Source organism: Chrysochloris asiatica, unplaced genomic scaffold, assembly GCF_000296735.1.
Source record: "Chrysochloris asiatica unplaced genomic scaffold, ChrAsi1.0 scaffold00198, whole genome shotgun sequence".
NCBI lineage: Eukaryota > Metazoa > Chordata > Mammalia > Afrosoricida > Chrysochloridae > Chrysochloris > Chrysochloris asiatica.
The window spans coordinates 2,332,873-2,357,146 of record NW_006408716.1 but is presented as its reverse complement, the minus strand read 5'-3'; the positions used below and the strand labels follow the sequence as shown (position 1 = coordinate 2,357,146).

General features: G+C 38.6%; 1 protein-coding gene across 2 annotated transcripts in view; it reads right to left on the bottom strand.

The window, feature by feature from the left end:
• The window catches only part of CCSER2 (coiled-coil serine-rich protein 2), a 148,719-nt gene extending 126,543 nt beyond the window's left edge, over positions 1-22,176 (bottom strand). The window contains exons 1-2 of one of the 2 annotated variants that reach the window (XM_006872453.1): positions 20,738-22,176; positions 19,329-19,525 (exon numbers count right to left, since the gene is read on the bottom strand). In XM_006872453.1, coding sequence (XP_006872515.1) covers positions 19,329-19,525; positions 20,738-22,136 — 1,596 coding nt within the window. In that variant the 5' untranslated portion in view covers positions 22,137-22,176. The remainder of the gene's footprint in view (positions 1-19,328; positions 19,526-20,737) is intronic. The other variant, XM_006872454.1, reaches the window with a different exon arrangement.
• Between the last annotated feature and the right edge of the window lie 2,098 nt (positions 22,177-24,274).

Below are 24,274 nucleotides of genomic sequence, written 5' to 3'. Positions count from 1 at the left end.
GTATGATCAATAGCCAGTGATACTGAGGGAGGAAGTCCAAGGTGCACTGAAGGAATTGGCAAAGAACAAAGCACCAGGAATTGATGGAATAAAAATTGAAATCTTTCAAGAAAGTTAGGCGGCACAGGAGGCACTCACTCATCTCTGACAAGAAATCTGGAAGACAACTATCTGGCCGACTGATTGGAAGAGATCCGTATTTGTGCCCATTCCAAAGAGAGGTGACCTAACGGAATGCGGAAATCATCGGACAATCTCTTTGCTATCTCAATCGAATAAAGTTTTGCTAAAGGTAATACAGAAACGGCTACAATCATACATTGACAGAGAACATCCATAGGTTCAAGCTGGATTCAGAAGAGGCCGTGGAACGAGGGATATCATTGCTGATGTCTGATGGATCTTGGCTGAAAGCAGAGAATATCAGAAAGATGTTTACGTATGCTTTATTGACTATGCAAAGGCTTTCGATTGTGTGACTCACGACAAGCTATGGACAACATTGCGAAGTATGACTATTCTGGAACACTTAATTGTGTTCATGAGGAATCTGTACCTGGACCAAGAAGCAGTTGTTCGAACAGAACATGGGAACACTGAATGCTTTAAAATTAAGAAAGGTGTGCGACAGGGTTGCATTCTTTCACCATACTTATTCAACCTGTATGCTGAGCACATAATACGAGAAGCTAGGTTCTATGGAGAAAAACATGGCATCAGGATTGGAGGAAGACTCATGAACAACCTGCGATATGCAAATGATATAACCTTGCTTGCTGAAAGCGAAGAGGATTTAAAACATTTACTGATGAAGATCTAAGAGCGCAGCCTTCAGTATGGATTACATCTCAATGTAAACACAACAAAAATCCTCACCACTGGACCAATAAACATTCTTACCAATGGAGAAGAGATTGAAGTTGTCAAGGACTTCATTCTTCTTGGATCAACTATCAACACTCACGGAAGCAGCAGCCAAGAAATCAAACAACGTATTGCATTAGACAAATCTGGTGCACAGGACCTTTTTAAAGTGTTGAAGAGCAAAGATGTCAGCTTGACAACTAAGGTGTGCCTGACCCAAGCCATGGTATTTTCAATAATCTCATATGCATGCGAAAGTTGCACAGTGAATAAGGAAGACCGCAGAAGAATTGATGCTTTTGAGTTACGGTGTTGGAGGAGAATATTGAGCCATGGGCTGCCAAAGGAACCAATAGACCCGTTCTGGAAGAAGTGCAGCCTGAGTGCTCCTTGGAGGTCAGGATGGCCAAACTTCGTCTTTCCTACTCCTGACATATTGTCACGAGGGACCAGTCACTAGAGAAGGATATATCATGTTTGGTAAGGTGGAGGGTGAGAGAAAAAGAGGAAGACCACCAACGAGATGGATTGGCCAAGTGGCAGCATCGATGGTCTCAAGCGTTGCAACAGTAATAAGGTTGGCCCAGGATCGTTCTACTGTGTATAAGGTCGCTATGGATCGGTACCGACTTGATGGCACCTAACAATAACAATATGCAACCTAAGGAGCTCTGGTAGCATAGTGGTTACGAATAGGGCCGCTAACTTCAAGGTCCAGCAGTTCAAAACTACCAGCTGTTTAGCCGGAGAAAGATGAGGCATTCTGTTCCCGTAAAGATTTACAGCTTTGGAAACCCTGTACAGGGTCACTATGAATCAGAACCGACTCCACGGCATACCACCACCACCAGTAAGCAACCTACAGTGGCACTGTAGGATAAGCACTGGACTATCAACCACAAGACTTGGCAGTTCAAACCTACTAGCCACTCCTCAGAAACTGTAAGCAGGGTGGCTATGAGTCAGAACTGAGTCAGCAGTACTTAACAATAAGCAAACTTAATTGCATCTTCAACTTTAATTCCCCTTTGTCATATAATCTAACATATTCACAGGTTACAGGGATTAGGATATGGATACCTGGGGGGGTTGGCGGAGAGCAGACATTCTATCACCACACAGGATATGTGACAAAAAGAGTAACAAAGTCTAAATTCAAAAACTAATGTCGTAGAACACACTATCGAATTCAGAAACTTTTTTTTTTTTTAAGGATGTTTTCAAGTGACCAAATTTGAAGTTGATGCTAAGGAGATCAAATGATGAGGAGAAAGACTGTTAATATTTAGGATGAGAATCAACAGACGAAAGAAATAATAAAGACTTGAAAGGCAGATTTAGACAACATGGCACATACTCTAAAGGGAGTACCAAGTGTGAATAACCAACAAAAGAAGCGGTGTTAGAAAGAAAAAAAAAAAAAACAACTCTGAAAGCCTAAACAGACAAAAATGTGCCAACTCATAAGCTTGTTTCTTCTGTCTTTACTAGAAGAAAGGTAACTTTTAGATCTACCCATATGTTCGTTTGCCATCATACTGTGGTAGCTTCTATGTTGCTATAATGCTGCAAGCTGTATTTCAACTATCAGCAGAGTCAGCCATGGTAGACAAAGGTTACAGTGGAGCTTCCTCATTGCATAATATTAGGAAGAAAGGCCTAGTATTTCTAATTTCAAAAATCAGCCATACAAAACACTATGCATCATCTTTATACTGGTAAGCAAGTTTCTGAGTCTCTTCTGACATCCGTACTGTTCTGTTTTGAACTTTGCTATTACTGGTATGAGAGGATATGTCATTGTTGTTTTAATTGGCATCTCTCTAATGGCTAATGATCGTTGTTTGCTGGTTGCCCGAATCTCTTCCTTGGTGACGTGTCTATTCACGTCCTGTGACCACTTTTTAATTGGGTTGTCTTTTTCTTGTAGAGGTGTTATAATATTCTACAGGTTTTAGAAATGAGTCCCTTATCTGATATGCCATTGCAAAAAAGATTTTTCCCATTCTGTGGGCTCCCTTTTAACTCTTTTGGTGAAATCTTTTGATGTACCTAAGTTTCTAATTTTTAGTATGCCCCAATCTATTTTCTCTTCTTTCGTTTGTGCAATTTTTGCAATGTTTGGTAGTCTGTGTGTGCCCTATATTAGGGTCCTTAAATTTGTCCCTATTTTTTCATTGATGGCCTTTATATTTCTGGGATTCACATTTAGGACTATCATTGCATTCTGATTGCATGTTTTATCAATCAGACTGAAGAAGTTGGTAGAATTCTTAGATTTCATCGTCACTTGCTTTAGTGGTTGATATGTAATTTTGAATAATACTGATACTAACTGGTCTTCCTGGTAGGCATATTAATAATACCTTATCACAAGTCAAGTTATACTTTAAGACACATGCAATATGAGAGAACTTCAAAAAGTTTATGGAAAAATTCCCACATCTTCTCATTCCATTTTCCCATGAACTTTTTGATGACCCCCATATTTTGACTGTATAATACATAAATATTACAACAGTTCACATATAATGTAAAGGAGTTCTAGTGGCATAGGGGTTATGAATTGTGCTACTAACAATGTCAGCAGTTTGAAACTACCAGCCGTTCCAAGGTAGAAAGATAAAGCTTTCTGCTCCCGTAAAGATTTACAGCTTTGCAAACCCTACACAGGGTCGCTATGAGTTGGAACTGACTCCACAGCACACAATCACCACCGTTACCACCACCACCATGGGTGGAAACTGACTTCTCAGCACATAACCACCACCATATGGGGATCAGTCTACAAGATAGCTTGTCAGCATTTATCAAATGTGTCAAGATTATGAAAGGCTATCACAGGTTGGAGAAGCCCAAGGAGCCAGGACAATTAAACGCCATGTGTGATCATAGATTGGATTCTGACCAGACAAAATAGGTATTAACGGGAAAACTGGAAAAATTCAAATAAGGGCTGTCAATGCCAACATCAAACTTAATTCCTGGGTCTTGATCATTGTATTATTGTTATGTAACCTGCTACCATCAGGAGACCCAGAGTGAAGGGACACACTCGTACAGAAACTCTTTATGATTTTTGAAATTTTCTTTAGTAGAAAATGATTTCAAAATTAAAAGGTAAAATAATCCAGCTCTATTATCTATTGTGGGCATGAAAACGTGTTTATTTCTTTGTCACCTTCAGGTTAGCCAGAAAGCCAAATCACTAATAAAAAGGTTCTCAGAATGAATAGGTAAAACTTAGGAAATTCATATTTTTCTAGCAGATGGTAGATTATTTTAAAATGTAGTATACTCCATCATATACTGGAAGGTAAAAAGGTTCCAAAGGCCAAGTTCCTAATGCCTACACACAACCAAGTTAGATCTGCAAATGGAAGTCACCTAACTCCTAAAACCAGCAAAGGGAACAAAGACTGAAGGAGTTTCACATAAATTCCACTAAACATTGGACTGCCTGAGGCAGTAATGTCTAGCTTTTGTTCTTACTACTACAGGACAATGTAACAGAGCTGCCAGGGTCCAAAGATTTTTAATTATTCATTCAGGCTAGCACAGCAACTTTTAAAGTCAATTAAGTGGTGAAAAGACTTTTTAACTCTTCAACCTCAGTATCTTCAATGACAGCAACAAGTTTAGAATCTCGCTCTGATCCAACTCACAGAATTCAGTAATTTCTCCATAAAGTCTCCATAGCCGGGGAAACTGTGTTTGATAAAACGGTGGTGAAACTTTAAGTTCACTAACTTTTTCTCTGAAACATAGACTTTGGACTCAAAATGAGCTTAACTCATTATTTATGAAAGAAGAAAAAATGTGCAGGGGAAAAACACTCTGCTCATGGAGTCCTGGTGTGGCGCTGTGGGTTAATGTGCAGGCCTGCAAAGCCATTTGAACTGCAAGGTTAGCGGTTCAAGCTCACCAGCTGCTCCTCAGAAACCCTACACAGGGTCGCTATAGGTCGGAACTGACTCAACGGCACATAACAACAACATGGTCCTATACATAGAATTAAGGAGAAAGTACGTATAAGAACCTAATGTAAGATTATTGAGATATTTAATATAATATCTATCACACAATTTTGAAAATCTGTTAATATTGCAAAATTCATTTTTTATTTCAATCTGAGACTAGATTTCTCTTCCTTACCACCTTATTTCTCTAGTTATTCTGTGTCAACCTTAGTAATGCTGATATTCATCACTCAAAGGATTTTATGATATATCCACGTTTTGTATATATTGTTCCCTATGCCCAAAATGTGCCCTTTTCCCTTTGGCTAGGTCAATCAACCAACTCTGCACTTATTCTTTAAAACTGACTCAGACAGAGTCCTAGTGTGACACATACACACAGAATTAAACAGTCCTTCGTGTGATTTTGAAACCACATGCTCACCAGCTGCTCCTTGGAAACCCTATACAGGGTCACTATGGGTTAACTGACTTGATGGCAGTTAACAACATCAAATACACTTAACTAACAAAAACATTAATATAGTATATAAAAAATACAATTATGTTAAAAGGGTCACAATAACTAAAACTTGCCCCACCACCAACATAAAAGTGAATATTGTCAGACCAAAAAGAAGCTACGCTGATAATTAGATACTTAGGTACCTTATACTGGCAAAAAATACTAAATTTAAAAAGTGTTAGAATTTTTATCTCATTCTGTTTTATCTGTGAAATAAGGGAGTTACATTAAATTTCTTCTATGGCTTGGAGTTCTGTGATTCTGTGTTAGACCACAGCTGAAAGTAGCAATATGATATGTTGAGTTACCTATATTAGGGCTGTCTCAAGATTCTGTGATCTGTCCCCTCAACTATTACATCTATGCTTACACTCTATTTTTAGTTACTTGCAGCTTGCTATTATGACACGTGATACCTTAGGAACTTATTGTAAATACATTATGTCACAATGCTATGAGAAGGAAACTGAATATTATTAAATACAAATGTTAGTTTTTCATTTATTATTAAATTGCAGTACATGTCTCCTGTCATCTTTGCATCCATTTCAACAAATATTTACTGAGACTTTACTAAATGCCAGAAACCTAAAGGAGTAATCAAAGAGGTAACAAGGAACTGGAGATACAAACCCGTATAGGGCAAGGACAAGTCATGGAAAGACGACAGTCAAGGGAGATTTGACAGTACAAGTCAAATACACAAGGCAGGATGCTTCTGGCAGAAAGACTGGAAGACGCCATACAGGCATTCTCTTTAAGACAGCATCAGTAGCAGACACTGGCCAAATGCACGCTGTAAATCCCTTTTCAAAGCCACCCCCTCTCTCTAATCACCACTCTGCCATCTAGGTAGGCCAAGCCACTTGTTGTTGTTAAGTGCCGTCGAGTCGGGTCCGACCCATAGCGACCCTGTACAGGGTTTCCGAGGGTGTAAATCTTTACGGGAGTAGAAAGCCTCATCTTTCTCCCGCGGAGCGGCTGGTAGTTTCGAACCACTGACCTTAAGGTTCGCAGCCCGATTCGTAACCACTACGCTACCAGAGCTCCTTAGGCCAAGCCACTACCACCTCTCATTTGAACAACAGTCACAGCTGACCTCCCAGCATCTTACGTTGCTCCCTTCTAGTTCCATCTTCACATACAGTATTTTCAGAATGTAAGTCCAATCATGTCCCTTTCCAGCTGAAAATCCTCCATTTTTATAGTGAAGACCCAAAAGCCTTCAAGTTCCATAAAAGCTCTGCACTGACGGTCTCCCTCCCAAGTGCTCCTCTGCTCTGTTGAAGTGCTAGGTAGGACTGCACTGGCCTTGGCTTAGTGCTTCAAACACATCATGATCCGTCCCTCCCTCCCTCCTATGTGCTTCTCTATATTGTTGTTGTTAAGTGCCGTCGAGTCAATTCGGACCCATAGCCGCCCTGTACAGGGTTTCCAAGGAACAGCTGGTGAGTTTGAACCAATGACCTTGCAGCTGAAACGACTTTGCAGTCTGATTCATTAGCCTGCAACCTCCACACCAAGACTCCTCTATACACTGCTTCTTAAAACCCACAACATTCTTCCAATTGTTGTTGTTGTTAAGTGCTGTTGAGTCAGTTCTGACCCATAGCGACCCTGTGTCGGTTTTCCTAGGAGTGAATGGTTGGTTTGAACCACCGACCTTGCAGTTGAAACTAACCTTGCAGTCCAGTGTGTTCTTCTGCAGTGCCAAGCAGGCTACAGTTGGACCTAGTTTATTCCTTGTTCAGTAAGGCCTAAATATCATGTCCTGGGAAAACCTTAACAACCTACATTAGGCCAGGTCTTATGGCAACATTTTCTCACACATTCTAATTCTCAGTAGCGCCTCCCTAGCCATCAATTAAACATAATTAACTGTGAACTTAGCTAATTATTTGAACACCATCCCCCTCCACTACATTATATGCTCTAAGGAACAGAACCTGTAGTTGGTCTTGATCCCCAGTGCCTTACACTCACTACATGTACTCAAGCATGTGAAATCAATGGATGGATGTCTTTTGCTGGGCTCTGAAGAGGAATGACACTGGGAATGTTGACACATAGCAATGCCCAAAATGTTTACACACACTTACAGTGGCTTGAAAGGGTTCTGAAGTTTTAAAATAGCAAGTGTTCTATTAAAGAGGTTGTTCTAATGTGGAGGACAAGATAGTATATATTTTAGGTTTCCAGGACATCTAGTTTTTATTAAGAAACCCTCATGGTGTAGTGATTAAAGTGCTTAGCTGCTAATCAAAAGGGAGTCACAGTTGAAACCCACCAGTCACATTTACAGCCTTGGAAATGCATGGGGCAGATCTGCTCTGACCTATAGAATCGCCATGACTCGAAACTGACACCATGGCAGTGGGTTTATAGTCCGTTACAACTACCACGGACGCATCAAAGCAGATATTGTTGTTGTTAAGTGCCGTCCAGTCACTTCTGACTCATAGTGACCCTGTATAACAGGGTTTCCAAGAAGTGGCTGGTGTGTCTGAACCACCAACCATGTGGTTAGCAATCCAGTGCTTATCCTACAGAGGCACAACAAGACTCCATAAAAGCAGACAGACAAAATGTAAATGGACATGGCTGTGTTCCAATACAATTTTATTTGTCAAAGCAAGTGGCAAGCCTGCAGATTGCAGAGTGTCTTGGCCCATTAATACGGCCTGAGAAAGCAGGGGTAAGAAATTAAACAAATACAAAAATCTCCACTTCCATTTTATACTCATGAAGAAGTCTTGTCTGACTTACTGATACCCCACAAATATCCCCAAAGTTTGAACACTTAATAGTCTGACATACATGGTTAACTAGAAAGCCAGAAGGAACCTTTCTTTAATACCATAATGTCCGCACTATGCCTCTTCTCTTAATCTAGATCATACATTTCTGAGACAGCAGCTGACTTGTTCTTTAGATGCAATGTCCAGCAACTACAAAAGCAGTAACACACAGTGGGAATTTAAAGTGCTTGCTTAGAAAGGAATAAACCAAGAAGCAGAAAAAGAAACTTCTCTATTAGTCTTCTTCTTTCATGCTCTCACTCTACTACAGAGATGAGTAAGAAGGGGAACAGGTTATCTGAATGTTTTTCTTTTCAAAGTTGTTCTCCAAAAAGCACACATTTGATACCAAACAGACAACAGAGAGCAGTAGTAAGAAGATTACTTCTTTACTTTACAGGGGAAACTCAGTATGAATCTCTGGTGGAACATGGTACAATAAGAACTATACATTGGAGCCAGATGTTCTAAGTTTATTCCCTCTGTTTGTCTAGAGTGACTATGTGACTTAAGCTTTTTAGATCTCTGCATTTCTATCTATAAAATGAATGAATAAATGATCTGTTCTTAATTGTACAACATCTAATTTTTCTGCCCAGCTTTGCCAAATAGTAAAAAGCCAATCTGATGGAAATGAATTAACAGTCACACAGTGTATACAAATTTAAGGTCTACGAAAATAAAGGCTGAGAGAGATGATCAAAATAAATGTCATCTTACCCTCCCAATGATTTTTAATCATGGTGCAGCCACATCGAGTTTGCTAAACAGTTAAGGTAATGACATCTTAACAGGAACATAACTGAATCAAGGAGGTGAAAACATTCCAAAACAAAACCAAAAAAATTATCCCCCAATCAGAAGGAACATGGATCCATAATTATTTTAAACAATTATTCATATTAGGCAAGTAATATCAAAAAGCTGCATTTTATTACATTATTAGAAAATGAGAATACATCTTTATACTTTGTAATTTAGAGTACAATCTAATGTTACAACATTTGAGAGTGCTAAATACTTTTTGCAAGTTTTTATAAATAGTTTTTCCTTAAAATACTTGTCTATAAACTTGAGACAACTTGGTGCCTATAAACCATTTACCCTAGAAAGTAAAAGTGAAAATTACCTAATTTTATACATAATATCACATCTAAAAGCCGGGTATGTCTTGCAGACTCTGAGACTATACAAAATGGAAAAGTTACCTAAGTTATTTTTAAATAAATGTATTGCTGTTGTTAAACAAACCAACCAACCAAAACACCGTGTACGACCATCTAAAACCCGAGAAGGTGGATGCTTTCATACTGTTCATTAGCTCTTACACCTGCCAGTCTTAGAAGAAGTGATCTTTAAATCTCATGACAATGTGCCACACACACACACACACACACTCTTGTGTACTGTTATGTCATTTCCAGTTATTATAGTACCAAATGTTAGGAGTATAAATATTTTAAATAGCCAAATAAAAAAACAGATGGTTAGTTACAGCATTACCAGTCACCAGTGAAGGCCTCTTGAAGAATAACTATGCCATCTGTTTAGATTAAAGCAAACTGAAAAAAATGAGTTTTGCCATTTTATTTCTTATATCAAATAAATATACTACTTACTGGAAGTAAATCTGTCAATCTCAGGATACATATTTTTTTAATTAACAACTGTATGGCTTTTAAAACTCTCTCTCCATACCTAAAATGGGAGGAGGGGCTATAAAGCCAAAAAGAGGCTAGCTTATAAATTTTCAAGACAGAGTTTAATTTCAGAGTGAATGGGGGCAGGTAGAATCCACACTGAATAGCTTCCATCCTGTCTAGATGGGTCAGGTGAAAGGAGATAGGGAAAGGATTGTGTTGATTTAATAGTGAGTAATTGTTATCATGACTAATTGCCATGGTCACAATTGTAAAGGTAGAAGACAGGTAACAAAAAGTGAGGGAGTGTTTGATCTTGCATTCCAGGAACAGTGGACCCTGGAACCAGAAGAGGGAAGAGCATGGACAGAGCGTGGAATCCTAACCAGAGAGGCAGGGACACCAGAGTCTGAGGTAGAGACGATGATATGGAGAGAGAGAACATCTGAGGACTCTAGACTCACAGAAGGGGAAAGGCTGTATGCTGACAGGCAGGAGGCTGGCTTGTAAATGTGCCCTTTGTTTTTTTTCAAAGATTGTATATTCCTGCATGTTTCTGTGTACATCAAAAAAGGGAATTGTAATCATTACAATAAAACAAAATGCAATTGGTTAAATGTAAAAGAAAATAAAAATTGCAACTAAGATCAACAGACAGTATTTTCTCTACAAAAAACAAGAAGTAAAGCGAGGATGTTCCTAGGAGGGTCAATGAATGACTGAAGCAATGTTTCTCAAACTAAAAAAACAACTCTCTCTCTCGAGTTGTGACACAAGCAAAATAATTCCCTCCATACAACAATCCACCTTCCCTACCAACACATCCACCTTCCCTACCAACACATCCACCTTCCATACAACAATCCACCTTCCCTACCAACACATCCACATCCTAATTCCTGGAACCTGTGAACGTGTTAGGCTATACGGTACCAACACATCCACATCCTAATTCCCGGAACCTGTGAACATGTTAGGCTATACGGTAAAGGGGAAATAAGGTTGCAGATGAAATTAAGCTTGCTAATCAGCTGACCTGGATGACCTAGAGAGAACCAATGTAATCAGTCACTGCTGTTATTGTTAAGTGCCATTGAGACAGTTGCAACTCACAACCTGCCATTGGTGGCAATGACAGAGAAAGGGAGCACAATCTAGAAGGTGGTTCTCCCCTTGAACATAAAAAAGAAATATAGAGTTTGATTTCACCTCAATAAAACACATTTCAATTGTGATACACAGAACTGTAATTTGTGTTGTTTTGAGCCATTAAGTCTGTGGTAACTTGGTAGAGCAGTAAGCGAAAACTAGCATACCAGCAGCAGGTTTCTCACAAAAGCAACAATAACATTAACTGGACACCTCATTCCTAAGGAGATTCTGGATTCAACAACACTAACTGTGCAGTTGTTTATTTCTACAGACACATTACAAACATGGCATCATATGTGCTGCATTTTTGCAATAATCATATTTTCTATTTTGAAACAATTTTGAAATAAATAACTTTTGAATCTTTGGAACTGAGTTGATTCCAAATTTTGAAACTCGTGCTCTGTACTTTTCTGATTGACTGTAGCTGCAAGCAGACCTTGGGGATCATGAGAGTTCAATTACAGAAAACCGCAGTAAATCAAATATCACAATAAAGTGAACCTCAGAATTCTTTTGGTTTGCCAATTGTTGTTAAGTGCTGTCGAGTCGGTTCCGACTCATAGTGACCCTGTACAGGGTTTCCGAGGCTGTAAATCTTTACGGGAGCAGAAAGCCTCATCTTTCTCCCGCGGAACAGCTGGTAGTTTCAAACTGCCAACCTTGAGGTTCGCAGCCTGATTCGTAACCAGTACACTACCAGTTTGCCAATACAAGAAAAAAAAATAAAAAGCTCTTTTACACTACACTATAGTCAAAACCAACTCCACTAAACTTAACAGTAGTCTAGTGAGTGTGCACTGACATTATGAAAATGCTTCAAAAATTGTGAGAATTATCAAAACGTGACACACAGATACTAAGTGAGCACATGCTGTTGGAAAAATGGGACCAACAGCCTTGTTCCGTCTAGGCTTACAACAAACCTTCATTTGTAAAATACGCAGTTATCTGAAAAGAGCAATGAAGTGTAACAAAAGTGAGGCATTTCTGTTCTACTAATGCTTTCACCTAAAAGAAGCATCCTGACAACATAATTTGCATTACCTCAACTTCAGAACAACATAAAATCCAAGTTTTGAATTCAACCAATGTTTGAAAAAATAAGCTTTAGTTATGTAGACTCTTCTGGACCCAAGATTCCATGATAATCCCATAAAAGGATCTAGATCCCATAAAACACACACACATAGTTTTCATGATTTCATATATACAAGGGGCTTAAAAAATTCATGGAAAAATGTAATTAAAAGATAATGGAATTTTTTTATGAACTTTCTGAAGTCCTCTCAAGTGTGTGTGCATACGTGCTATTGTTAAGTGCCATCAAGTTGGTTCCAATTCATACACACACACACACACACACACACACATGGAGTCCTGGGGAAGCGCTATAGGAGAAGCACTAGGTCACATGGTTGCTTGAACTGCCAGGTCAGTAGTTCAAACCCACCAGCTGCTCCTAAGAAATCCTATACAGGGTCGCTACGAGTCAGAACCAACTCAGCAGCACTTAACAACAACACATATATATATATATATATATATATATATGGAGCTCTGGTAGCGTAGTGGTTACAAATCGGGCTGAGAACCTCAGGGTCAGCAGTTCGAAACTACCAGCTGTTCTGTGGGAGAAAGATGAGGCTTTCTGCTCCCGTAAAGATTTACAGCCCCGGAAATTCTATACAGGGTCGCTATGAGTCAGAAGCAACTCCACGGAACTTAACAACAACAATATATATATATATATATATATACACACACACACACACGTAGAAGGAGGCAGAGTCAGGTAAGCAGTCATGCTCACTTAGGGTCAGCGAGGCATGAGAAGGCAGAGACTGAGTATAGTGAGCGTGACATCTACATGGAGGGCATCCAAAAGCAGGGAGTTACAGTCCAAGCAATGTAAAAGAGCACCCACAAGGAAGATAGACGGCATGGATATAGATGTCTAAATGGGGTAAGCACACTATAAAAGGCACAGGAGCAGAGGGGATGAATCAGAGGGAAGGAGTTGCTCTGGTGTGAGGTGAAGGAAGTTTGTGCAGACTACAGTTACAAAAACAGTAAGTGAACACTGCAGTGTCTTGTCCTAAATGGCTTATTGCTGCCATCTGCTGGACACAATGTTCATTTCCACTTTGGGCATCTTCTAAGTGTCATCAAGTCACATAACCCTATAAAGGGTTTCTGAGGTGCCACTGGAGTGTCTGAGCCACACACCTTGCAGTTAGTATACTAGTGCTTACCCGACAGTAGTACACCAGGATTCCTTGAGCATCTTATAACCATTAAAAAAAAAACAGCAATAAACATTAAGGTCATCAAGTGTTAGCAGTCTCTGAACCTCCTTTAGCCAATGAGACAGACACAGGCTCACTAAACAAAACATGCGTCTTGTTCTGTTTGTGCAACTTTAATTAAAGAGCCACTGATAATGATATTTATCTTTTCCAAGTCACATTTTTATCAACTGAAAATCCATATACAATTTAACATATCTAAAAAGACTACCAATTTTCCAATGCAACTACTGGAAAATCACATTTTATACACTGAGAAACTATGAATCACTTGCAGCACACCATTTTGCTTATGTGGCATTTTATCCGTATTACATGCAATGCTTCCAAAATATAAAGTCACCTGAATAGTTCTAAACCACTGAACAGTTTATCTTCTATTTTCTTTAATGTCAACTCTTTCAATATTATTTACTCCTTCATTGTTACTTATAATTAGTTTTAAAAAATTAAATTTCCTCTGTAAGATAAGCACTGGACTGGGACCCACAAAGTGGGTGTTTCGAGCCTATCAGTCTCTCCAAGGGAGAGATGAATGAGGCTTGCTGCTCCCATAAAGACTTACAGCTTCAGAAACCCAATGTAGCATGGCAGTTAAGTCAGAACCAACTCACCAGCACTTAACAACAACAAAGTCGTGCTTTCATGGAACAACTTTGCAAATAGCTGTCAATGAGAATACTTGTACAGAGACTGTTTCATCAATGAGCAATCTCTAAAAATCTAGAAAATACAAGGAGGCATCCAGAAGCTCATGAAAAAATTCCATTCTCTACCTTTTTTACTACTGAGAAAACAGAACATATTCACCTCACTGAATTTCAAATAAACACTTCAAAAACCAATGGTTCCATTATTGGAAATGTATGGTAAAGATGACTATAGTCATATACACTTGACACAATGTAAAATAAAAAGCTAAACAAAATTTCTTAGTGCATGCTTAGAATGCAAGTAAAATCTTGCTAAAGATAATGAAAAAAAGGGCTACAACCATACATTGACAAGAGAATTTCCACAGGTTCAAACCGGATTCAAACGAGGACATGGAATGAGGGACATCATTGCTGACATCAGATGGATCTTGGCTGAAAGCGGGGAATACCAGAGAGATGTTTAACTGTGCTTTATTAACTACGCAAAGGCTTTTGATTGTGAGGATCATGGCAAGCTATGTACAACATTATAGAGAACGAGTATTCTAGAACATTTAATTGTGCTCATGACGAACCTGTACAGAGACCAAGAAGCAGCTGTTCAAGCAGAACAAGAAAACACCAAATGGTTTAAAATTAGGAAAAGTGTGCACCAGGATTGTATTATTTCACTATACTCATTATTCTATATGTTGAGCAAATAATCTGGAAAGCTGGATTATATGAAGAAAAATATGGCATCAGGATTGGAGGAAGACTTATTAATAACCTAGGATATGCACATGATACAACCTTTCTTGCTGAAATACAAAAGCACTTAAAATATTTACTGATGAAAATCAAAGACCACAGACTTAGGTATGGGCTGCATCTCAGTATAAAGAAAACAAAATTTCTCACTACTGGACCAATAAATAACATCTATATAAATGGAGAAAAGACTGAAGCTGTCAAAGACTTCATTCTTCTTGGATCAACCATCAACACTCAAGGAAGCAGCAGTCAAGAAGTCAAATGACGTACTGTCTTAGGCAAATCTGCTGCACAAGATTTTTTAAAGTATTGAAGAGCAAAGACGTCAGTTTGAGGACTAAGGTGTGCCTGACCCATGCCATGGTATTTTCAATAACCTCGTATGCATGTGAAAGTTGGACAGTGTATAAGGAAGATCGTATAATTCATTTATTTGAGTTATGGTGTTGAAGGAGAACATTAGAAGTACCATGGACTTCCAAAAAAACAAACCAATCTGTTTTGGATGAAGTACAGTCTAAGTGCTCCATGGAAGCCAGGTTGACCAGACTTCATCTATCACACTGTGGACATATTATCATGAAGGGCCAGTCCCTGAAGAAGGATATCATGCTTGGTGAAGTGGAGGGTGGGAGAAAAAGAAGACTTACAATGAAATGGATTAGCATAGTGGCAGCAAAATGGACTCAGGCTTAGCAAAGGTTGTGAGGTTGGTATGGGACTGGGCACCAACGTTCTGTTGTGCACAGGGTCACTGTGAGTCGGCGCCAATTGTATGGCACCTAACAACAACAACGTGTTTAAAATAGTAGAATTTAACAAAGTAAGTCTAAAGTTCACTAGATTACATAAAAAGACAATCTTTCACAAATTTCCTTGCTTGGTATTTAAATTTACAATAGCCAATTGCTCTTAAAAGCTACATATCATAGTTAAATGAATAAAATGTAAAAACCTAGTGAGACCTCTCCTCTGTCAACTATAAGCATAGCATGAGTATAAAAGAACACTCTGGCTATCCCAGTCTCAGTTTTAGGAGTGAGTACTGAGACTCCTGAACAACAAAGATGTCACCTTGAGGACCAAGGTGCGCCTGACCCAAGTCATGGTATTTTCAATAACCTCGAATGCTTGCAAAAGCTGGACAGTGAATAAGGAAGACCCTAGAAGAACTGACGCTTTTGAGTCATTGTGTTGGAGTAGCATACTGAAAGTGCCATGGGCTGCCAAAAGAACCAACAGATCTGTGTTGAAAAATTGCAACCAGAGTGCTCCTTTGAGGCCAAGATGGCTAAATTTCGTCTCTCATACTTCGGACATATTATCAGTTGCTGGAGAAGGATTATCATGTTTGGTAGGGTGAGAGGTCAAAGAAAAAGAGGATCCCCAGCAAACTAGATTGGCAATATGGCAGCATCAATGGGCTTAAGCGTGGCAACAATTGTAAGGATGGCCCAGGACCAGGCAGTGTTTCGTTCTGTTGTGCAGAGGGACACTATGAGTTGGTGCCGACTAGATGGCACCTAACAACAACACTGATACTCCAGGAAAAAAGTTACCAAACAAACATGAGACTTGCTGCTACTACTCGGTTCTTATTAAATGTTTGGCTATACAACATACTTGTGAAATATCTCCTGAAAGATGGGCTACCCATTCATTAAAGATTCTTTAATTATTTAGTGGACAAAAATAAACTACAGATGTTCTACCAGGACTACACTTTGCAGGCACTGCTGTTGTTGTTGTTGTTAAGTGCCGTCAAGTCAGTTCCGACTCATAGCGTCCCTATATAAGGTTTCCAAGGAGCAGCTGGTGAGCTTGAACCGTCAACCTTGTGGTGCAAATCAACTTTGCAGTCTAGCACACTAACCCATAGCACCACACCAAGACTCCTTGTAGGCATTACATACCTACATTTAGCAGCTAGATGCCAACTGTTGTGGCATCTACTTGTTAAGGGCCATTGAGTCAGGTTCGACCTATAGCAATCCTGTATAGGGTTTCCAAGAAGTGGCTGGTGAGCTTGAACTACCAACCTTACAGTTCAAACTGACTTTGCAATCTAGTGTATTAACACATAGTGTCACACCAAGGCACCTTTAAGATGTCAATTTGTTGTTCCTGGTAAGTGTCATCAAGTCAGCTCTGACCTATAGTGGCCCTGTATAGGGTTTCCAAGGAGCGGCTGGTGAGCTTGAACTACCAACCTTGCAGTTCAAACTGACTTTGCATTTCAATGCATTAGCCCACAGCACCAAACCAAGACTCCTTAAGATGCCAATAATACCTGTCAACTATGGCAACCAAACCATCCATTGTCTCCAGACATTGGCTTTTCTACCTTCAATCTGAGAACACTGATGGTGGTGGTGGTGGTGGTGGTGATGATGTTCTACCAACTTACAGCGATCCGGCTTAGGGTTTCTGAAGCTGTAAATCTTTATAGGAGCAAAAAGCCTCATCTTTCTCCTGTAGAACCTGATAACTTTTTAACTGCTGACCTTGAGGTTAGCAGCCCAACACTACCAGAGCATAGCTTAATGTGACCAATATGGCATGCAAACGATGTATTATAATGAACATATTTTTTTACATAAATAGCGTGCATATGCATGTAACACATATTTTGTTGTTAAGTGCCATCAAGTCAGTTCCAATCCATAGCAGCCCTGCATAGGGTTTTCCAAGGAGCAGCTTGGTAAGCTTGAGCCACCAACCTTACAGTTCAAACCAACTTTGCAGTACAGTGTAATGAGTGCAGTTAAATGGTTTGCAAAAAGATCATATAACACACAATTGATTTTTGAGAAAACATAGTGCATGTGTTTATATGAAGTATGACGTAATGCAAATGTGATATTCTCCACAGTTTATTATGGGTTGTAACTTACTGTATGGCACCTAACAACAATAGTGACTGCCATCATGATTAAGCACTTGGCTGCTAATGAAAGGTCGGTGTTTTGAATCTGTCAGCTGTCCGACGACAGGAAAAAGACCTGGTGACCTGCTCTCATAAAGACTGCTGCCTGCTTGATTCTATGGAGCAGTTCTATGAGTCATGTGGTGTCACTATGAGGAGGAACTGACTCAGAGGCCTCAGAACAACACTGCATAATACAGTGTGGAGAATTTCAAGGCATGGCCCGCCCACCAGGGTCATGAACTGACCAATCAACCCCCACTCAGTAGACCAGAGATAGTCTATTTTCATAGTACGCAACACAGTCACTTCATTTGCTTAAGTATATTGAGCAATTCATACAAGGAATGTAAAACAGACCAATGACAGTGCAGGTTGTAGTTCAAGGCCAAAGAAGTATTGAACTACAAGTTTTTTTTCGTTTACTTAGGAAATATGAGTCTATGTAAAAGTAACAAACCTTCTGGGATAGAAAAATAAAGCAAAGATAACTTCTCAGGGATTGGGGGGTAATATCAAACTGTTTCTCCAAAGAACTATAGCAAAAAGGCCCAACAAAGAAACTCATTTCGCCAAAGACTGCCAGAAGAACAAACATCTGTCTTGAAGTATAGCCAGAATGTCCTAAGAAGTAAGGATTATAGTAAGACTTCATCTTGTACAATTACTTCGGACGTGCTATCAGGCGAGACCAATACCTGGACAAGGGCAGCATGCTTGATAAAATAAAAGATCAGTAAAAAAAAGAGGAAAACCTTCAACAAGGTGTAGTGACACATGGGTGCAACAATGGGCTCACACACACCAACTCTTGTGAGTATGGCACACAACCAGACAACATTGCATTCTCCTGTTTTACTGCTGCTGTTCGATGCTATCAAGTCAGTTCCAACCCAGAGCAACCCTATGTCCAACAGAACAAAACACCGCCCAGTCCTGCACTATCCTCACAATGGCTACTATGCTTGAGTCCATGGTTGTTGCCACTGTGCTAATCCATCTCATTGAGAGCTTCTCTCTTGTTTACTGACCCTCCAGTTTACCAAGCATGCTATCCTTCTCTGGGGACTTTGTCTATCATACATTGGATATACTTTGGCCATTCTAAGGAACATTCTGGCTGTACTTCTTCTAACACAGATTGGTTTGTTCTTCTGGCAGTCCACTGTACTTTTAATATTCGTCTCCAACAACGTAACTCAAATGCATCAATTCTTGCACAGACTTATTCACTGTCCGACTTTCACAAGCATATGAGGTTATTGAAAATAACCAAGCCTTGGGTCAGGCGCACTTTAGTCCTCAAACTGACATCTTTGCTCTTGAACACTTTAAAGAGGTCTTGTGCATCAGAGTTGCCTGATGCAATATGTCATTTGATCTCTTGACTGCGTTTCCAGGAGTACTGATGATGAATCCAAGTAAATTGAAGTCTGACAACTTCAATCGTTTCTTCATTATCATGATGTCATTTATTGGTCCAGTGGTGAAGATTTTTGTTTTCTTTACACTGAAGTGCAACCCATACTGAAGGCTGGGTCAGGATAAATCCAAGAGTGCATGACAGCATCTAACAGAAACTAACAAAGGTGGATTTCCATATCTCAAGACAGAAAAGTTAATTCATAAAGTTGGAGGGGAAATTTTTAATCATGTTCATAATTACATTGTATAGTTTTAAAAAATACATAAATAAAATTATATATATATATATATTCCAAAAGGGTATCTAAATCCATACATACTATGCTGTTCATCTCAGAGGACTCATAGCTCCCAACCGGATGCACATTTCCAATAGGCTCCAAGCCCTCTTCGTCCCACATGTATGTTCCATCAGAGCTATCAGATGGAGACAGTTCAAAGGAAGAACCAGCTCTGTAATCTGTATCTGGTGAAATCAACGTAGTCCCAGAAGTATGCTCTGTACATTCACTCCTGTCTTCAGTGGATTTATGGAAGAGAGAGAAAGAGAGAGAGTAGTTATTAACAAAAATATCATTATTCCTCAGGTTCTAAAAACGTAATCTCTCAAAATATGATTTATTACAGCAAAAAGGTTGGTATAATATTCATAACTGTAGGATTGTCTAAATTCTAATAAAAACTTAAAAATCCAGAGGCAAAATCTTAAAAATAACCTACTAAAATATTTTCTAACTGTAATGTAACTTTCTTTCACTTCTAAAACATTTCTAGAAATACAAAGCAAGCCTCTACAACTGTAAAACAAGCCACGTATTTCCCATTTTAACATGGAGACTCCTTTTCTCTGTGTAACCTATGTGGTTGTTGTTGTTAAGTGCCATCGAGTTAATGCCAACTCAAAGCAACCCTGCACAGAGTTTCCAAGGCGCAGCGGGTGGGTTTGAACCACCCTTTTGATGCACAGTTCAATGCTGATTCTACAGTGCCACACCAGGAGTCTGTGTAAACTATACAAATTGTTAAACAAGAAATCGAATTCTTTCTTTAAAAAAAAATTAACATTTCCAAGGATTAAAAAAATCCACTAAATTGGACAGATAATCTATATGATTTCATTTACCTTTTCTTATAGCTTTGCTCTTAGCATATAGCAAAGATCTGCTACCCTAAAAGAAGAGATAGTTTTATGGTATGCCATTGGTGGGGTAAAGTGTGCAGAAAAATAATTTTGAAATACTGTCTATATTGAGTAGGAGTAAGCTCTGGTAGCGTAGTGGTTATGAATCGGGCTGCGAACCTTAAGGTCAGCGGTTTGAAACTACCAGCTGCTCCGCGGGAGAAAGATGAGGCTTTCTACTCCCGTAAAGATTTACACCCTCGGAAACCCTATACAGGGTCGCTATGGGTCGGAACCGACTCAATGGCACATAACAACAACAAGCCTGTATACGATAGCCACAGAGAGGTGAGAAAGACATCTTCAATATTATTGTTGTTATAAACAGGATAAAAAAAAACAGTATAGTGTACAAAAGTCACTGTACATGGAAGATAAATGCTGCCCTATTTCAATTTTATCCAGACCTATCGTTCCTTCTACTAGTCATTTAATACAGACTTGAAATTGATGGCACCTTGGAATTTATCAGAAGATACGGCTAAATATATGTTCAGTTATAAAAACATTTAGAAGAAAGCAAACACACTTGAAGATATTTATATTTACCAGATACATTTATATCTATCCATTCATTAGTTTTACTGAAAGATTTTTCGTTTTCCATAGGAGAATCAAATGTATCCTTGGATGGTACATTTTCATGCTTTTCTTCTTTTAGAGAAATTTCTTCTGGAGTTATTTGAGTCCTGTTAGAGTCTTCAATATCTATAAAATCATCACTGAAGTCTTCACTTAAATCATTCTTATCAGAAGATGACAAAGAAGACAGGGAAATATCATCCACATCATCAGTCAGATATCTGATCTTAGCATCATTCTTCATTGTCTGATCATTTTCTGCTCTATAACCATCATTTTCAATTAGTTCTTGGTCCTTATTAGTAGCTCTATCATTAGCAAAAACTGTAGCATGTTCCTCTACACACTTGTCAGCAGGTAAATTTTTATTACTGTCAACTGTGACACTCCCAGCAAATGGCGGTCTACTGGATTTCAGTAACGAGGGATGAACCATCCTATAACCCAAAGTGGAAGTTACACCAGGGCCATTCGGTAAAGCCAACTTCTTCCCACCAGCAGGATAAGATCTGTTAAATCCATATCCTAAATGTTCGTTCCCATTGAATCCTTCTGTCTGCCTGGAATTTCTTGTTAGCATACTTGACCTTAGAGGCATTCTAATGTGCAGCTGTTGGTTCGGATAAGGCTTAGGAAGATCTACAGCTCTGTTGAAGGAATGTGATCTGGTTATAGATGAAGTTGGAAGGAATGAATTCTGAATGGAATGCGAAAAACTCTGTGACCTGACCATTTTACTATTGTCTGGGGATTGTGCTAAGCTCTCTCCAGAACTGCTTCTGGTGGCATAGGAGTTTGCTCTAGGCCTTTGCATGCCACCAGCTGATCGAGTGCCATAACATCCATTCAACTGTGATTTTGGAGCACTGATTGAAGAATAAGAAGTTCTTCCTAATAATGTACCTTTGGTAAATTTACCCAAATTAGATGGTCCAGACAAAGGCTTCTGGTTTAACTCCTCTGTAGATGACACAAACATAGTGGATGGCTTTGCTGCCTTTGATGTGAGTACAGAAACGCTTTTCAAACCTCCTTTTATCCTACTTTTGTCAAGCATTCCTTGATTAGGAACATGTTTTTCAGGATCAATTAATTTATCAAGTGAATTTTGAGGATCGTTGGACTCTCCAGCACTTTCTTCATTGAGTTGGTATTTGTTTGCCTTTCTCCAACTAAATGAATGGGACAGTGGATAATCTGAGCCATTATTTCTTATATAACTTTTGACACTGCTACTCTTGGAAACTCCTAATAAGCTAGCAGTTGTCCCATTTGGCATTGGCTGCAGTGTACTTCTTACGGATTTTGTTCCATACTTCGGCAACTTTGAACCCAAAAATGTCTTGGTTTGTGTTTTTTCTTCCATGAGCTATAAGGTACATTTGTCCTTAAAGATTGACAGAATCTGAAGAAAAGAAAAAAAAAAGTAGAGTCAACATTCTTGAATACAAACCATTACAAAGCTTATTACCCTTAGAAAATCACATATAATTCTTATATAATTGAATGCAGCAAAAAGCTCCAGAGCTACTTATGATTCCTTAAGGTTCTTAGACAGTGATTCCGTTTATTAAATGAGAATGAAATTAAAGGACATTTTACAAACATTTTTATAAATAAGTTACAGATGATATCAAAGTCTAGAAATAATAAAATCAAACTATCAAATCTGACAATATTTTAAATATGAATACTGCCATCTAAGGCACAAAAATAGCTCTCTATTCACCTGGAACAACAGAAGAATAAAGAGAATCAAGAATGTGGGGCTAAATGTCCCCATGAACAACTGCTTCCTTTGCCATGCGACCAGAAGAACTGCATTGTGTCTGCCACCAATACTGAACATTTACTCAATCTTTTCTTTGGATAGAAAAATTCTGACCAAACAGGGGAACGTGCAAAACAGAATTTCAATTTCTCATGGACTCTATATCTTTATGAAGCCATAGAAATGTGGATGAGCCACTGAAACTATTATCCTGTGATAATCTTTAAATCTGAAACCAAAAATGTCCCCAAGTCATCTTCAAATCTAACATAGTTTAAACAAGTTAAAAAAAAAAGTCTGTCTTGAGTATTATGCTCAAACTGATAGCAGCAATTCTAAAGGGTCCGACTTTAGGGGCTATGAGTTCATGGTAATGAGGGAGGGAGGGACAAGCAACTCAGAAGAAGAGGGTGGGAATGGCTGCACAACTGGAAAAATGTCACTAAATTATACATGTAGAAACTTGAAATGGTTGGTATATGTTTTGCTCAATTAACATGAACAGTATTATAAACAACTTAGGAAAAAAAATGAGTATTCTACAGCACAACTTTCAATTTCCAACTCAAATTATCTGCTAGTTTTTATATTGTTTTCTTCATTAAATTTAAAAACATGTGATTTTACTTTTTTTTTAAAGCACACATTTTCTTAAAAAACTGGAATCCATGTTTAACATCTTCATTATTAAATCATAGGAAGAATATGGGCATGAGTAAAATATCACCAAGAGAAAGAAAAACTCTTCTGGATTAATATCAACTGTCCTTTTAGTTAACCATTTTTAAAGAACCTGCACCTACTAATAAAAACAGACTCCATTTATTGCTGTGGCTAGAGTTCTAATAATTTAATAAAGAAAGCTGATTAGCCTACTAATTTCAAGTGTTCAGATTGCTTTTAAACATAATGCAAACTACAAATTTAAAAATATGTTCCAAGCACAAACACACAGAACAAAAAACTAGAAACAACCAGTATCTCCCATAGGAGGCACTATTTAGTAAATTATGATATGCCAAGTGATGAGAGACAAATAGTTGCCAGAAGAGACTCTGAAACTTGCTCTTCAGTGCAGAGATGCTAAAGCAAATGAAAGAAATGAGGAAATCAAAGAGTTGAACAGAAAATGCCAAAGGGCACCTCAAGAAGACAAAGTCAAGTACGACAATGAAATGTGCAAAGACCTGGAGTTACAAAACCAAAAGGGAAGAAAACATTCAGCATTTCTGAAGTTGAAAAAACTGAAGAAAAAACTTAAACCTTGACTTTCAACATTGAAGGACCATGGGCAAAATACTGAATGATACATAAAGCATCAGAAGATGGGAGGTATACACAGAGTCACTGTACCAAAAAGAAATGGTAAATGTTCATTCAACCATTTCAAGAGATAGCATATGATCAAGAACCAATGGTAATAGGCTCTGAGGATCAGACTTTAGCCACCTAGCAGATATAGCAAAATGTCCCTTATCTGATTATTCAGTTATGCTGGTTAGTAATTCCATACATGAGCCCTGGATACCCACAGATAAATGTAAAAACCTTCCCTAAAAGCCGAGACTGTAAATTCCAAAAAGGCAAAGTTCCCCCCCCCCCAAAAAAAAAGCTAAAGAGGATAGAGAGAATCTCTGTTAACTGATGGTATGTGGAGGGGATTATAATCAATGTAATGAAACAAGGTATATGAATGTTTGAATGTGAAACCGATGATGTGCCCTGAAAACTTT